This window comes from Micropterus dolomieu, linkage group LG10 (genome assembly GCF_021292245.1).
Source record: "Micropterus dolomieu isolate WLL.071019.BEF.003 ecotype Adirondacks linkage group LG10, ASM2129224v1, whole genome shotgun sequence".
NCBI classification, from domain to species: Eukaryota; Metazoa; Chordata; class Actinopteri; order Centrarchiformes; family Centrarchidae; genus Micropterus; species Micropterus dolomieu.
In genome coordinates this window covers 16,832,073-16,850,403 of record NC_060159.1, presented here as the reverse complement: position 1 = coordinate 16,850,403, position 18,331 = coordinate 16,832,073, and the positions used below count along the sequence as shown (strand labels likewise).

The 18,331-nt window shown below is 40.6% G+C and overlaps 1 protein-coding gene across 2 annotated transcripts in view; it reads left to right on the top strand.

The window, feature by feature from the left end:
• Positions 1-11,436, top strand: part of foxo3b (forkhead box O3b) — a 48,215-nt gene extending 36,779 nt beyond the window's left edge. For both annotated transcript variants that reach the window (XM_046060574.1, XM_046060573.1), the window contains exons 3-4: positions 5,431-6,905; positions 7,984-11,436. In XM_046060574.1, coding sequence (XP_045916530.1) covers positions 5,431-6,876 — 1,446 coding nt within the window. In that variant the 3' untranslated portion in view covers positions 6,877-6,905; positions 7,984-11,436. The remainder of the gene's footprint in view (positions 1-5,430; positions 6,906-7,983) is intronic.
• The last annotated feature ends 6,895 nt before the right edge of the window (positions 11,437-18,331 follow it).

Sequence of the window (18,331 nt, the reverse complement as noted above, 5' to 3'; positions counted from 1 at the left end):
TGTGTGGCTTTCCTAATCAAGTCCAATCAGTATAATCAAACACAGCTGGACTCAAATGAAGGTGTAGAACCATCTCAAGGATGATCAGAAGAAATAGACACCACCTGAGTTAAATATGAGTGTCACGGCAAAGGGTCTGAATACTTATGACCATGTGATATTTCAGTTTTTCTTTTTTAATAAATTTGCAAAAATTTCTACATTTCTGTTTTTTTCTGTCAAGATGGGGTGCTGAGTGTACATTACTGAGAAATAAAATGAACTTTTTTGATTTTTGGAAAATGGCTGCAATGAAACAAAGAGTGAAAAATTTAAAGGGGTCTGAATACTTTCCGTACCCACTGTATCTTGGGAATCTTTGAATTACCCAGAACAACAACACATTACAATGCCTACACTAAACAAACATCAGGCTAACATCTTAGACAATCCACTAACAGCAATAGAATATGAAAACGCTCTTAAAGAAATGTCAAATAATAAAGCTCCTGCACTGGACGGTTTCCCCATTGAGTTCTACAAACACTTTTAGCTAACACTTTCACCTTTATTCATTAGAATGGCAGATGAGATAAAAACATCACAATAAATTCCACAACATATGAATACAGCATATTCTAACTCGGTGTGATGGAGCAGCAATAAAAGGAAACAGGACATCTGTAGCCGAAGCACGGACAGAAAGAAAGAGGGTGAGAAGATGATGATTGTAAGATGCAAGAAAGAATAATGTGCCTGTTATGTATCAGATATATTGTGTACCGTACATAGTAGTAGTACATCCTCCCAACAAGACCCAACTCTTTGCACAGGCTCTTTCGTTAATCAACACATCTCTCACCGTCACTATTTGCAAACTTTATCGAACCATTAGCCGCAACAGTACGTCAAAATATCAGCATTAATGGTATTACAACAAATAACCTAATACACAAAATTAGCCTTTATGCAGATAACATTAACTCTGCAAAACCCAAACAAATCACTCAAGGAAGTTATGAATATCATCAACATCTACTCCCTTTCCAACTACTCAATAAACTGGAAAAAAATTAACTATTCTACCCAGGGATGTACTGGGACTGAAATTCAGCCCGGGATTTTGAGACAGAGAGGCCTTTTATGCGAGCGCCCTTTTGGGGGCGGCCATAAATATTTTTTGCAGTTATTTTAATACATATTAGTGTTTTTGTTGTATACAGTGAATCAGATTATGCTGAAGACCTTCAAGAAACTTCAGGATGACATCTGCCTCCTCTCTGTTTGTATAAGCAAGGCAGCTCTGCACTGAACAAGACTAGGTCGGGCAAGCCTGAGTCAGTCTTAAATATACTCAAAAACTACAATACATTCCCATAAAATAGAGCAGTGTTTATCACCCTGGGTCATCATCACCTTGTCCCTGTGCATCACCTCCACAGCTAATATACATAAAGAAATAGAGAGATTCCTTTGGCACATTTATCTGCCTCTTATGCCAACATTTTTTCTTCTTAATTCTTAAGATTGCTCCCGAACGCCACAATGGCCAGTCCGCCCCTGATTCCACCTATTCTCAATGACTCCAGTCCAATCCACTGTTAAATGGTTTAACACAGTAGACTCATTCGTAACAAAATTCTATTAAAAAAATAAAAAGCCGAGAATTAAACTGACTACATTACAAACACCGGAAACTCAGGGGGCCTAGAGGCCCCTAACTTCCAGCACTACTACCTAGCCAGTCGGCTACAATATAAATGGGGAAAAGATCTCAACTTCAACACTAATAATGAATTCTGGACGCAAATATGCAAGAACATCTTTAGCATGTCAAAAAACATTAAAACAAGACTGATTCAGTACAAAGTCATTTAAAGAATACATATTACTCAACACAAGATGCATATAATGGGACTTATATACCAGACGAATCTGACATCTGCATTCACTGTACTCTTAACACAACTGACCGTTACTTCCATGCACTCTGGCTCTGCACACCAGTATAACACTTCTGGAAAGAAATAACCACTAAACTAGCATAGTTCCTTGGATACAACATCCCACTATCCCCATTACTGTGTTTACTAGGAGATTCAAGTACACTTGACACATCACGAAAACAAATCATAACACCCCTTCTAGAAGCAAGAACAAGAAACTAACAAGAAAACTATTTTACTTAATTGGAAGTATAGAAAACAGCTCAATATTCCACAGTGGTTGAATCTTTTAACAGAACATGTAACACTGCAACAAAGCTCAGCCATTCAAAAAAATCAATCTCAACAATTCAATGAAACATATTCAAAACTTCTTACATCACTCAACCTGCCGCTGACTTAGTGCCACAGTAAATTTCAACAAACAACAATGTATATTCCCATACTTTTGTATCTTCCATTTATTTTCTCTCTGGTAGCAATAATCCTCTGTGCCATCACTATCACTTCTATTATTATTATTATTATTATTATTATTATTATTATTATTATCAATGTCAATCAGTTTCTTGAAAATGTCATCCTTCTTTAATAATTTTTGATTGATTTTGTTTATCTCAATCATCCATAATATTGACTTGTTTTTAGTAACACTCCCACAAGTATCATTAATTTTATTATGCCCAAACTAACTCTATAAAGTTTCTTTCTCTCACCCACAAGTACAGATAACCTGTTTCCTTCACCCTAAGGTCTTCTGTCATTTTCCATATCTTTCTTATTACGTCCCTACATCCTTAATTGGTAACCTCCTAATAGATTTAGGTTTACTTTTTTGTTTTATTTCCTTTATAATGTCCTTCCTGCAAAAAAAAGAATAAACTGACAATAAGAGCTTGAAAAAAAAAGAAAATTACCCAGACCAACAGGGATAATCAGTACAGGGTTTGTGAGAATATGGGAGGATGTACTACTACTATGTACGGCACACACTATATCTGATACATAACAGGCACATTATTCTTTCTTGCATCTTACAATCATCATCTTCTCACCCTCTTTCTCTCTGTCCGTGCTTCGGCTGCAGATGTCCTGTTTCCTTTTATTGCTGCTCCATCACACTGAGTTAGAAAAATCTCACCTGACATTTAAAGGATACAAGCAGTGGCACGAAAAAGAGAAACATTAACCAAGTGGCTACGTTTGGAGGAGGGGGTGGGGAGGTGCAGAGAGAAAGATGGTGTAGGATGAAGCAAGGGAGAAGGATTGATGAAGTGTCAGGTGCTGGCAGGTAAATGTTTACAGCAGCAGGAGAAGGAAACTCACATTCCATTCATTCTCCTCTCATTCATCCCCCCCAAAGTTCTTTCCTTTACAAAGTCTGTCTTCTGCCATTATTTACATCTCCCTGTCAGCTGGAAACATTTAGCGCGTGCGTGCGTGCGTGCGTGCGTGCGTGCGTGCGTGCGTGGGTGCCTGTGTTTGTAAAATGTTCTGTAATAAACCAGCATTGCGTCATGCCTCGAGAGATGCTGGCAGAGGATAAACACTGGTCTCCCTGGTATCTCTTCTCATCTTACCTCATTGCACAGAATACACACACATGCACACTTGGGAAATGTGCATTCACACATAGGCCATTCATGAATAAAAGCAACTTTTTCCAGATTCGCTAATGCACAGCAGTGGGCCCAAAAAAGCACACAGTCCTGCAGAAACAACTTTTGCACTTAAAATTGCAAAACACCCAAGAGCGTGTAAATACAAAAATGGACATTTCCACGTACCTACCACACATGCTCAAATACACACATACAGCCCAGGGTCATAGGTTCAGTCTGGCCCCAGAGATCAAACTTTCTTTGCCAGCGTAGCATTCAGAACTGTAACTTAAGCCTGCTCTTTCTCCTCTCTGAACTGCCTTTGACCAGAAAAACAATCCAGACCAAATTGTCTGTAAACTGTTGCCCAGGACAGACGGGACTGCTTCATGGAAAACAATATAGTGATTCCCACAAAAACTCAAAAATGAAGGCCCTCGCCGTTTGAAACCCAGAAATCTGTTCTGTTTTAGAGAATAAAAATATACATGAGTAAACCAGGAGGGGGAAATCTGTGCATGTTGTGGATCGCGGTTGGGTTGTTTATATGGGAGGATATAGCATAGCCCTGTTGTCCCTCGGGGCCCATAAGAGCTATGTGTTTGTGAAACAACAGAAACTACAGCAGAGGAAGGGGGTATGGAAAGGGAAAGAGACTGAGGCAAAATAATGAATTCAACAAGGCCGTCAGTAGGTTGTGGGGCACAAAAAGAGGAGGGGGGGGAGAAGAAGAAGAAAGTGTAAAAAGTGTAAAAAGAGACAAAAGTCAAGTCAAAAAAGTCATAACTTTATATACTATTATCCAAAAGAGAATCATTTCCTATATATATTATAGTTATGTCCTATTACTTTGAGTTAACTTCAGCATGCTTGCATGGTCACAGTTACAATGTTTACATGCTGATGTTTAGCAGATATAACCATGTCCACCATCTTAGTGTAGAATGTTGGCATGCTAACATTTGCTAATTAGTACTAAACACAAAGTACAGTTGAGGTTGATGGTTTTGGTCATTAGTATTTTGGCTTGATGGTGACACTAGAGGAAAAGTCTGGGAATCATGAGTTAACATTTCAGGGAAATAAATTCAGATGTTGCTGAGTTATATTAGTCTGGACCACAGTGATGGACCAGCCGACCCAGCAAGGCTAAAAGTGTGTGTACAAGTGCTACAACATGTACAATAAGAAAGAATGTCTGATAAGATGGTAAATGTATATGTAAACAAAGACAGCACTGAGGCAACAAGTGATTCAACAGGGGCGTTATATCACAGTTTGGGCCTTTTAATGTTCATACATCTGTGTTGTGAATAAAACTCTTGATCATTAGCAGGGGCTGTCATGTGCACCAGTTTCCCCACAATGAGCCTCTGGGGCTCGCACAAGGAAGGAGTTCAGAGTAGATCAATATACACCAGCTGAGACTCGCACACAGGCACGCACAAATACACATAATCTGACACAGAATGCGCTCCTTATGCAACACAGGGGCTCTTTGTATGTGTCATTCATAATCGAGGAGATGCTTGATTATAGACCAGTCTCTCTTTTATACCCACAACACAAAAGCTACAGTGGGAACAATGCGGACATCAGCGCTGAGTGCTGCTGCACGTTAATGTGTTCCTGCCTATATTTAGTGGAACAAGTGAAACAATAGGATTTTTGCCTTGTTTGTGTGTCTAGTCATCAAGAGCAACTGTTTACATTGCTGCAGAATCAGTAGAAGTGGGTGGTTTATGAATCAGTGTTGTTGGACTTAATGAGAGGTATTCATTGAGTGTTGAAAAGACAGAATACAACAAATCAATATTGATGACAGTCATTGTTTGGGTAGTTTTTTCAAAAGGATTTTACACGCATCACTCAACTCAGTTTTTTTTTTCTCCTTTGTGTTACAGAACTCCATTCGGCACAACCTTTCCCTCCACAGCCGTTTCATCCGTGTCCAGAACGAGGGAACAGGCAAGAGTTCTTGGTGGATGATCAACCCAGAGGGAGGGAAGGGTGGAAAGGCTCCCCGCCGCCGTGCAGTCTCCATGGATAACAGCAACAAGTACACCAAGTCCGCCCGTGGGCGTGCTGCTAAGAAGAAGGCTGCCCTGCAGGCTGCAGCAGCTGCAGCTGGCGAGGGCGGCGGAGACAGTCCTTCAGGTCTCTCCAAGTGGCCGGGAAGCCCAACGTCACGCAGCAGCGAGGAGCTGGACGCCTGGACAGACTTCCGCTCGCGCACTAATTCCAACGCCAGCACAGTGAGCGGTCGCCTGTCACCCATTTTGGCCAACCCTGAGCTGGACGAGGTGCCCGATGATGAGCCTCCTCTTTCACCTATGCTCTACTCCAGCCCTGGCAGAGCGCTGTCTCCTGGCAACGCCACAACAACAGGGAAGTCTGTACCCACTGAGCTGCCCCGCCTCGCAGACCTGGCAGGTACGATGAACCTGAATGACGGACTCACAGATGACCTGATGGATGAGTTGCTGGAAAACATCAACCTGGTGTCAACCGTTACAGGACAGGTCGCTCTAAATGGTTCCTCAGGGTTCAATTTTGGGTCCAAACCCAATGGGCTAGGCTCACCTTCCTCCACCTCCTCTCCCTCCACCAACTCTTCTTCTAATGGTGGAGGTAATGGTTTCAGTAACTCCATCTTTGGCCCACACACGACGGGGTCCTCTCTGCGTCCGTCCCCCATGCAGACAATCCAGGAGAACAAGCAGACCTCCTTTTCCAGCATCAGCCTGTCTCGCTTTGGCAGTCAGACACTACAAGACCTGCTCAACTCTGACAGCCACAGCCATAGTGATGTCATGATGACCCAGTCTGACCCACTGATGTCACAGGCCAGTGCCGCCGCCATCATTTCCCAGAATTCTCGCCGTGGCCTCATGCTCCGTAATGATCCCGTAATGACCTTTGGGACCACTGGAGGACTTCAGGGCAGCCAAGGGGAGATGCTGCAAAGTAACAACCACAACCAGAGCTCCCTGAGGTCTTTAAACGGAGGTCTGAACCTAGCCAACGAGGCGAACGCTCTGGCTAATGCCAAGCAGCAGCTCCTGCTCTCACCCTTGGGAGGAAATGGTTCCACTTCCATGCAGATCGACACCTCGATCTTCTTAAATGGCACAGTTAGCAGCGGAGGGATCTGCCAGGACCGTTTCCCCACAGATCTGGACCTGGACATGTTCAACAGCAGCCTAGAATGTGATATGGACTCCATCATCAGGAACGAGCTGATGGACGCAGATGGTCTGGACTTTAACTTTGACTCTCTGGCCAATATGAACGGAGTCAGCAACTTCACAAACACCAAGCAGACCTCTCAAAGCTGGGTGCCCGGCTGAGAGGGTCAGTCCAGGAAGGAGCAGAGCAGGTGTGTATGTTTGAGGGTTGTGTGCACCCTCTTAGACCCTTACTTAGATGTAGGTATTAGGGGTGCACTGAGCCAGGCTTTTCTCGCCAATACCCAATACTGAACACCTAACCTCAGGGTACAGCCGGTGCCAAGAACAGATCTACTTTTCTAAATGTAATGTCTATAAAGGTCTCTGTAGAACTGAATAAGATATGTGTTAGCTAACATGAAAGTGTTACTACTGATCACTTCTTAACTATACGTTCATATACCATCATGCTTTCTAGGCTTGTAAAAAAAACTGTATGGAGGATTTTTTTTATGCTGTAGTTACTGGTGTTGTAAATATATACAGACCTGTAAAAATAAAAAAGTTGAGCTGCAGCTGCAATTATAAACCATAATCAGTTAGTGCTGCCCTCCTTGTCCTGTGACTCCACAAGGAAAAGGTTCTCTCAGCATAATTACAGGCTTCTGCATCTCTTCACTAACCCACTTCACCTGTGTATTACTTGTAACTTTACGTTACGTTTTTCCCAAACCGACTGACAAATGACCTGCTAAACAAGGTAGCTTCACCAGTAGTTTTTCCTAACTCCAGTTGCTAAATGTTTGTTTGATGTAACATCAGTCCTCATTTCCTGCGACATTCTCATTTATCAAGATTTGTTAAACATGTAATAGAATATATTACATTCATGTAAAGTTTCATCTGAAAAAGCTAAATAAAAGTTTTGTGTTTGTAAATCTTTTAAAACATTGACCTGTTGTTGAAACTTACCATGCCTTGCAAGCCGCAATAGTTACTGTCAACACTTCCCGTTTCACAGTGAAGGCCTACAACTGCCTTCACATTAAAGTGCATTTATTGTGAGAAAGCACCAGTGGTCACTTTAATCACGTGAACCTATTGTTACAAATGACCAGAGCTGAACAAAAAACATGTTTACAGTAGATTTGTGACATTTGGCCAATAGTCGATCTGATCTGATCCTAGGTACAAAATGTTTGACTTTTAGAACAGAAAAGATTTGTTCTTGCTTTTAAGTACAGTTTGAATACTCAGGCATAATCATCTCGTCCTTTATCTCTCCAGGTCTGAACTGTGTAGTGTAAGAGAAGATCAGACACACATCCTTTTTGCCAAACCTGCCATCAGCACAAATACAAACCCTGTGTTTACAGAAGAAGACTTCCTCTCAAGAGCTTTACCTTCGTCCCACACTGGTGAACCTTGAACGATCCGACTGACTCTAGAGATGCTGCACATCAGCCCTCAAAGCCTCCTGTGAAATGACAACAACAACAACAACAACAACAACAAAAAGAAAGCTATGTCAAACTCACAAATCGTAGAATTATGCAATTTTCCTTTGACACCCAGTCTGTTGATATCAAAGAGAAACTGCTTATCAGAAGGGGTTTCAGGTGGAACACAGGGACTAAATATCAAGGAAAGATTGAAGGAGTGCACGGTGCAGTTGTTCCCGCTGACGACAAAAAAAGACAAAGTGTAAAGTGAAAAAAATCAAGAAGTGACATGGTGTAAATCTGATCCAGTGGTTTCCTGGGATGTGTTATGTTAAAAAAAATCCCTCTGTTCTCACTTTGTGATTTTAAATGTTCAGTGTCTGTTTACTGGATTTTCTGTTTTATCATATTTGTTTCTGCATCATACATGTCTGTACAAAAACATTTGGTGTATTGATGAAATGAAAAGATGGAAATGGGGTATCTTACTCACTGAGTGGCCACACATACAGTACATGCAAACACACAGACAACCTAACACTTTGCCCCAGTTTGCAAAACTTCAGAACCCTTTGAAGTTACGATTTCTTATTTTTATTGCCATGCACTTCCATTTTTGTTTTTTTAAATTGCTTGAATTAAATTAAATGCTCCACACTGAGGGTTATATTACAATTAGCCGAATATTACAAAAATATTTGTTATCTTTTGTGTGTATCTAACTGTAAAAAAAAAATGAAAAAAGACTAAGAGGAGGAAACTCTCTGTTATGGATATTTGTACAGTGCAGGGCAGTGAAAAGTTCAAGAAGGAGGCGGTCACATCTTGTCTGTCTTTTCGTAGATTTCTTAACTTCTGGTGAGTTCTGTTGATGTAGCCAAAATGAATACCTGTGTGCTAGAGTTGTGAACATTTCCACACCATAACAGGTGCTATGTAAACAGTGTTGAATCCTGCCCTGAGAGCAAGCCGTGCATTTTGTGTGTTTTTGTTTCTGTTTTTACACATGACCTGCAGAAGCCCAAAGCTGCAGCCACTTGTAGCACGGTGAGGTTGAACCTGTAGACGGCAGGGGTGGGGGTGGGAGGGAGGTGTGAAGGGTTTTAGCCTCATTCCTCTAGAAGCCATTTGTTTCTCGAGTAAAACAATAAGCTATCTCTGTATATTGCCAAATTACTTGAAACAAACAGTAGGATATGCTGGCAGCCAAATCACAGCACACACACACACACACACACACACACACACACACACACACACACACACACACACACACACACACAAACAAACACATGCACAGACATACATTACACACACATAGATAGAAAAAATAATACCAGGGATCTGTGTTAAGCTCTGCTGTTTTCTTGTCATGAGCTTGTGGGGCTTCTTATGCATATAAAGAATCACTCAGGGGGGAAAAGGGAGGCTTCCCGTTAAAGTAACATCAAGTCACATTCTAATGGTATTTTAACATTTCTTGATAAAAAAAGAGTAATGCTTTGTGTTTGTGATCTTGTAACCTGTGAACTTTTGGCCGTCAAGATGAAGAGGAGGAAGGAAGATAACCGTCAGGATTAAGATTGCACGCGGTCTGTTATTTTTGGTTTTGCTGTCTTAGCATTTTTCCCCCCCTCTTTGTCAAACTTGTGGCACACATACACACATCCCCTCATGGACACGCCTGGTGCTCCTGCAGGTGACTTCCTGTGTCTCCTGAGTACATGTTAATGTGCGTGTGTGTATGTGTTTATCTGTGGAGTTTATTTCAGTTGAATTAATCTCACAAGAATGTGTAATCCCTCACTATCCCTCATGGTGCATACAGCACAGCCGACTGTATGCATGTATGTATTTATGCATTATGAATTGTGTGAAATACATATACTCGCTGTATGTCCTTATATACTCATGTAGTACTTGACCCTTGGATTTTGTGATACCTCTGAAGGTAAAGTTGAAGAAATAATGAACAACGTTACACGGCGAGTAGGAGGGAACACTGTTACCAGCGATTTCATTGTTGAACCAGATTTTGAAAATGGTGGAAAGCACCATTGTTGTAGCATCTGGAGACTGTGGTATCCCTTCTCTGTCTGGAGTAGTAGTTTATGGAAGTGTATGCCCCGCTGTGTATAATAGTGTACAGATGTGTGTGTATATCACTTTGAGGCCAAGGGAGAGGAGTGTGTGTGCATGGTTGGCTAGAATGAACGCCTGTGCTATCTGAGGTTTAGTGCATGCCCTAGATGTACCCCCCTCGATCCTTCCAATGGTGCCGTCCTGCGACAGAAATTGTAATACAGAGAGGAACCCTGTGTCTTTAGCACTCAAACACACACTTTCTATTTTTAAAGTCAGGGCTTACAGTGCAGCATTTGCACCATCCTCCCGTATTAATCATGAGTGTGTGTACATAGACGCTGACACAGGGAAAGCCTCTTTAACGGACGTTCCTCAGCTTCACACTTGTTTTATTCCACGTGGAGTACAGTAGGTTCACGTCCCGGTGCTCTCCTTGAGCGTTTGGCTATAACTTTGATGTGGTTAAAGCGACAACGAGCTGGAATATACTACACCTTGTCACATATAAAATTTCCAGAGCATTATCACGTGTCTTTTGGCAGGGGGAATCCTGAGCCATCACCTGAACTGCTAATCATTGAAATGTATCTACACTGACTGTACTAAACGTTAAGAGCGCTTTACTCCACCTGTGAAGAAGACTGACAAGGTGAATCCAGGGAACCCTGTAATCCTTTCTATTTAAAGAGGGTTATTGATCCTTTGATAAACTGCAAATCTCAATCGCAGGAAGGTGTTGCTTACTTTCTGTACATTCAGTGTAAAAATGTTTTGGCTATTCGGGAAGATAGTTTACACTTAGTCATGGTGGAGCAGGCCTTCCACACGACCACTCAGTGCTACTGCTTCATTCAGGCACAGATTATCTCTTCTTGTGCCCAACACACACACCTGCAGCACAACGCGTGCAAATTTAAAGCTAAGAAAAGCAAAAAAATAGAAGAGACATACCACTAGATACCTTAATCACCTCTTGGACATTTCCTTTTCATTATCTTCTCTCAAACCTTTTCCATACTTGTTTAGAGGCCCAGGCCAGCTCCCCTCCATACACCCTCTGAACCAAGCCCTTTGAACTTTGCCCTTTATTAATCTTTCTTCTTCTTGACTTGATGTTAGTGGGTATTTTTCCTGTGTATTCCATTTTGAATTGTAATCTAGTTTGTATAAGAAATGGTGCGCATGTAAATAAAGCTTGGTGAGGCTCCACACACTTTCCTTGTCCTTGTCTTAACTCATTTCATTCTCATTTTATTGCTGTAAAAATATTAAAATGTCATCATTTCATGAGTGCTGTGGAAGCACAGGGACGCTGTTAACAGCTCATATTGCCATGAGAGGAGTTTCCAGCCCAGCAAGGATCAGGTCCCAGCTCTCGCCTGCCTTACATGTGATGTTAATTCACAAGTTAACTTGCCAACTGTTTTCCAAAACAGTGTGACAGAGCGCTTGTGCATGAACAACTTTGACCTCACACTCCCTCCAGAAGATAAATCTCTTTCTCATGTCAGTCTGGCGGGAACAGCAAAACAACTCCATGTTCCTCTCAAGTTCTTGGAAGTCCTCTTGCACAATGTTTGTTGGGGCTGTATCAAATTAGATGAGACATACAGCGACCCTCTGATACCACTGGGCTGGGCACTTTTCCTTGATTGTTGTGACATAAGGGGGAAGAGTCAGAGATGGGGGTCACTTGCATGTCTGAAATTTCCCCTGGGTCTCTGCTGACTCTTCTTATTCCCCTTCTTGCCTCACTCCTGTTTAGAACAACCAATAGGCCACTTTCCCTCTCAAGCCTGTTAAAAAAAAGATGATATTATTCCAGATTATCCAGTTAATTTAAGTGTGTGTGTGTGTGTGTGTGTGTGTGTGTGTGTGTGTGTGTGTGTGTGTGTTTTTGTGCGATATGTTTGTCTTAAGGGTTAGTTGACAGGAGACCTGTCCATAAACTGAAATGTTCTCTGTGAATCTTTGAAGGAATCTTCAGAGTGTAGCATTAATGGAAATATCTTTTTGTCTTTTTAGGGAAAATGTATTGATCTCGGCAGTATTCAATTAATTACAATCAATTACTTAAGTGATGATCTTTCATGTGAGTGCTTAAGTGCTGTCTAGTAATAATATCTAATTATCATGAAAGCAAGGACATCTAGCGAATGTTTAAAACATCTCGTCCCACTGTGTGCAGGTTCACCCCAAAGCTGTCACTGTGTCCCAAAAAACATTCAAATACTAAATCACTACTTTTTAACTTACATCTTTACATAAATCACACAGTTTCTAACTATGATCACACCTTAAATAGGATAATCAACACTTCACTTAAAAGCTGAGCAAACCAGAAAACCTGTCTGTCTAGAAAAACTGACCCCTGCCAAAATGTAGTCCCATTGTAACATCATCTCCAGGGTTAATAAAGCAGATTTCTGTGTTTGTAATTTCAACAGTGTTGAAGTTTCCTAATTTTTCATATTATCTTAAATAATGCTTACTCAGCAGGATCATAGCCATCATTTAGAACACCAATTTCATGTTGTGGTATTGTTTCTTGGGATTTTTAAGACCTAAGAATGAGTTTATGTCCCCCAGTTTCAGAAGAATTACTCATGGGAAGTTTTTTTTAAGGCTGGAACTGATCTTCTTTATAGCTAAAATCTTTAAATTATTTTAGTATTTCTCCAGCAGAATTATGTTCTTGACAGTGTAGAGAAGCTACAGAAAAGTTATTTTATGTCAAATAAGTTAACACAACATTATAAAAATTAACACCAAAGTAGCAAAAGTACATTTGCTTATTAAAAAGATTAGCTCCGTCAGAGGCTCTGCCACCACCCGCATCTATAGTAGGCTCCATATTATGAATATGCAATTACAAACCCACTTCAAATCTTCAAAGTACTGTATATTTATAGCCCTCCAAATATGCCTGACTTTTTGCTATGTTGCCTTCGGTCTTAGTTAGAGTAGAAACCAGTCTGAATGAATTGTGAAACCCAAGCTGTGTTGGCTGGTACCATATTGTACATTCATAACCACACTATTTGTCATTGTTGCCAAACCCAGAACACACATCAGGTAGGTTAGGTCTACCAATGTGGCCCTTTCATTTATACTCATATACACAAAAGAACCTCAAACAAACAGAAAGTCATTTCTGTTTGCATTGTATCTTCAAGCCCTCTTTCATGATGAGGAGATATTTCAGAAGGGATAAAAGAATTGGGGAAAAGAAAATCCACTGTGCTCCACCAAACAGCCACTGCAAAGCTCAGGGTTGACTCCTGAAAACTCCAAAATACACAAACATGCTTCATGATGGACATAGCAGGCTCACCACAACTACAAATACCAAACCCACATTTCAATAGCAGTTCCCAGTCAGCTGGTCACCTGACTACATGTCTGGCTGTAGTCACACCAGTCTGCACGAGGTTGCTGAGGTTATTGGTGTGCTGGAAACTCTTCTAAACTCAGGGGGGGTTCTGAACTTATTTTAGAGCAGCTAAAGCCAGATTCAAGATCTAGTGATTCTAAGCCAAGTTATGTGAAGGACATTTATTAGCTTTTAACTGACAGAAAATTAAATGCTTTCCAATTTTCACTTTGAGTTTTTCTATTGTTATTGTATTGTTGTGTTTTGTATTGTTAGAACATTCCGGTATATGCTCATATCATTTACATACACAGCAAAATAAACACAAATCTGTTGTCTGATTCTTGTGTTTGCTGGTTGTCTCGCTGGCTGGTTTCCTGTCAAGTCAGAACTAACTGTGTCTTTTTGTTTGCCCGCCGTCTCAATCTCCGCCCACATTTTGGTGTTTTATTCACCTCTGCCTTGTTCCATATCAGTGGGCTCATATTTTGTAAATGTCATCTTTGTTTTAATATGTTGTGGCAATTAACCTGTTTACTCAGAGCTCATTACGTGCCACCAGAAATCAACCCATGGTTGATTCAACTTAGTGTTCATCATGTGAACAAGTGACTGGGCTTACAGCACATACTGTTTGAGAGTGTGTATGCATTTGTGGTTCACATTGTAGATCAGCAATGTCCTCATATAAGGAACTAGAAGCTATGGAAGTTGTTTCCAGGAGCAGTTAATTTAATGTTTGTCACGATCAAGTACAGCTGCTTTAATCTCATTTATGCTTGCCATTTTTCTGTTTCTATTTTTCATGAATTTAGCCATAGAAGATGACATTCCATTATTAATCCTGCCTGATGAACTCTGATTGGTCATTTGTTTCTTTAATCTGTGGAAACGGCCTCAAGACAACACCACTCTCCGAGATGCAGGCGGTGAGTCAGAGGTCTGGAATCAGGCCAACAATGTCCTGAGCTGTTGCTCACCAGGTAATGTATTATATAACGTTAAATCCAGGGCTGTGAGTCATAGTTTCATCCATTGTGACAGCTACAAGAGCTCAGAGGAAGACATGCTATCACCTGACATGAAAAGAAGGCACATCATACACTGTACAAATAGTATGTATCTTACTGCAGATATACTGGCATATGAGTCTGCCGAACAATTGCAGTACAGAATGTCAAGTGTAATTTAGAGTGTCTTAAGTCCATAGTTTCTCCTCCACTGTTTAATTGTTCCATTGTAGAATGTCCTGCCCTTTACATAATTGGTTACAATTATTTAAATAGCATTATTTATGTTATGTGTTTGTGTAAAAATATCGGTTGATATATTGTTATTGGATTTAAACTTTCAAATATTCATCTTGGTATCAGCCTTCAGTAAATCCAGTATCAATCAGGCTGTAGTCATCATATCAGGTCAAAATTCATTACATGCACATTAACTAGGGCAAACACAAATTTTTGCAGCTTCATCATAGAATAGAATACAACGTTACTGACAACTGAGGTGGTCTTTTGGCCATCTGTCATTTCTTTAAAACATGAACATGTGGCACTTAACAGCAACATTAACAGTATAAATACACAACACATAAAAGAATTTAGAAAAACCTTCAAAAAGAAAGAAAAAGCAGATTCAAATTGAATCTCTGAGCTAGTATACTGCCATATTTATCATCATAATATAATGTCCACCTCTAATCGTCTCTCAAACCTCATGACCTATGACTAAATTCTGACTTCTAATCCCGCTCTGCTTACTGATGGACAGTTTCTGGACCCCACCTTTGAGTTTAAACAACCTAGCCTTATGACATGGTAGTTTGATGTTGTCAGACAGCACATTCAACAGACGTAGTCTGAACCATAACAAAAGGCTTAAGCATAAATACCTTTACAATTTGAACAAACAAAAAGACAGACTGGCCTCCAGTACTATTAGTCATAATGACTAATACTCTATCTATCTATCTATCTATCTATCTATCTATCAAACCTAATCTAATCTATCTAGCCTTTTGTTTTCTCTCTACACACACAAATGGAAACGATGCCATGTACAAGTGCACTGACTAATGAGAAGTGAGTCATCAGTATGTGGTGTGGGGTTCAAAGTGTAAACAAGATGGAGATGTGATAGATCTGTCGAGATATGGCCATTAGTGGGCTTCTCTCCCCCACCCCACCCCCCAGCACTGACACTGCACCGATGATGGATGTGGTAGGGCTTGTCTTAATCTCAATAGCTCGCCTCTTGCCTGATTTCTATACCTTATCTGAACTCCTGCTCCACACACATACACACAAACATGCACAAACACACACGCTAATTGCTGCTGGCCACACGAGGACGGATCCAAGACAAAGGGGGGTGGGGGGTGGGAGGGGAACCTGAGAACTGAGCAGTCGTAAATGATACTTCTGTGTGTGTGTGTGTGAGTGTGTGTGTGTGTGTGTGTGTGTGTGTGTGTGTGTGTGTGAGTGTGTGTGTGAGTGTGTGCATGCGCGCGCTAAGTGCTGCAGTGGAATGATGTCATCTCTGTAATGGCACACCGGCACAGAGCGGTTGAGCATTGTCCCGCAGCACCTCCATTCACAGGCTGTGATCAGCGTCATCAAGGCAGATTATAGCTCAGAATCACAGCCTGTGGTGGGAGAACAGATCACTTCACACTGCACAAACCTTTTATAATTACAGATTCACACAGACACACACACACAATGAACATGTACCAACAGACCAAAAAAAAAAAATCATCCTCATCATGGATTCACACATACTGCTTGCTTGTACTGTGGGAAGAATTTATGCCTACATAATCACAAGCCTTTCAATTCCTTCTCTTCCATTAAGATTCCTTCCTATGAGATTTACACTGTGTTGATCCATATGGGCACATCGCAAGTACAAACGTGTGAGGATGTGATGCACAGTATTGGTGTGAAAAGTGATAAGCAGAGGCGAGGTGCAATGAAATGACAGAAATAGAAATAGAGATAGGAGGGGAAGTGAGAAGAAATGGTTGGGGGGGGGGGGGGGGGGGGGGGGGGGAGGGGGGGGGGGGGGAGTCACATATGACAGGGTGTTGAAACTGGCACATTTCAAAATGATAATACCTACAACATTCGAAGTGCTGTAGTCAAATATGAAGTACAATAGTGCAAAGGAACACCAGAGCCTTGTCTCCTATGTCTGGCCTACGTCATCCAAGCCCTTCAGTCTCTCCAAAGAACAAAAAATTAAACCCTCAACTCAACATCAGAGAGAGACAGGTAGTTCTTGCGAGGACAGCAGCATCACTTTAGTCTGTGGCGTCATTCCCCAGCCTTTCTTTCATCTTCACTGACTTCTATGATTCTCTTATGTTTTCACATCTCTGTTACTTTTCAAGTTGTCCATACCAAGAGTCTGATTCTTTTTTTCTTCCTTTTGATTGTGTCTGGTTGTTTTGTGGTGTTGTATATACTTCACTATGTTAATTATGTGTTCTTGTGGTCGCACTATGTGCACTATGTGTTTTCTTGTAGTGGTTTTAAGTTATAGAAGTAGTGAAGTGAACAAACTTTCTGGATATTACATAAGAGAGATTCAATAAAAAATATATTTAACATAACAAACACGTTTGACTTGAACAAAGACAGAGGTTACGATACATGTTGGCAACTGAAGCATCTTCGTGACAACTAAGCAAATTCCATCTGCTGATGGAGAGCATTAAGATGGGGTAAAAAAAAATTCAGCGGACTGAGTTGTTTTATGTTTTATGAACTTTCATGCTGAAAGTGTTGCATACTTTTGCATTTGTCTTTCAAAAACCTTAGCTCTAGTGGGTGGAGTGTTACTGTAAAATAATGACATTAATTAAAAAACGTATTGTTTTTCAGGAAAGAAATGATAAAATAACCCCAGGAGAAAATGGGGTAATTTAAGTTGATCTTTATTTTGGTCTTTGAGTTAAAAGAAATAAATTATTTAAAACTGAAATCAGTAATGCACCCAGGTGTTTAAATAGCTGCAAAATAATAATATGTAAATATCAAAATTACAGAAGCATTTAGAAATAATTGCTGCTCTCCTATTTTAACTTAACATATAGGTACAGAATTAAGAGGGATAAGGATTGATGACAGTAATATAGCGCAGCATTACTAGTAGATACTGAACAGGGTCATTCCTTTGATGATACGCTCCATGGAGAACTTGAAACAGGCTGATTTAGACAATAATTTAAAATGATTATTCCTTAAATAGCCACATGTTGTAACAAATTGAACCCTAGCAGACTGCTGCTTTCAGGATATCAATGTAATCATTTTCCCCTCAGCAGGTGAGAGTCTCAGAATGACTGGAATGTCTGTCCAAAGTGAGTTTTACTTTCTGAAATTAATTTCATAAAGGAAGCAATATTTGAGGTGAAGGTGTTTTTTCATTTCTCATTATGATAGGTAACAACAAATACAGAAAAGAAATTCAGGCCTCTGTATGTGAATGATGTTTTTATTGCATAAAATAGTACACTCCTCTCCTCATGTTTCATCTTTTCCTTATCTGGTTTTGTTGAATCACTCGCTGATCTCTCCTTAGTTTTCCTCTCTCCCTCCCACATGCAAGACCCTGACATATGAAGGTGAAGCAGAGAAATTACATGTGGATGCTCTTTCACTGAACAGATACTAAATGTTTTGAGGGAAAAATGTGAAGAGAAAAGAAGTGTGAACGAAACTTGGAGGAT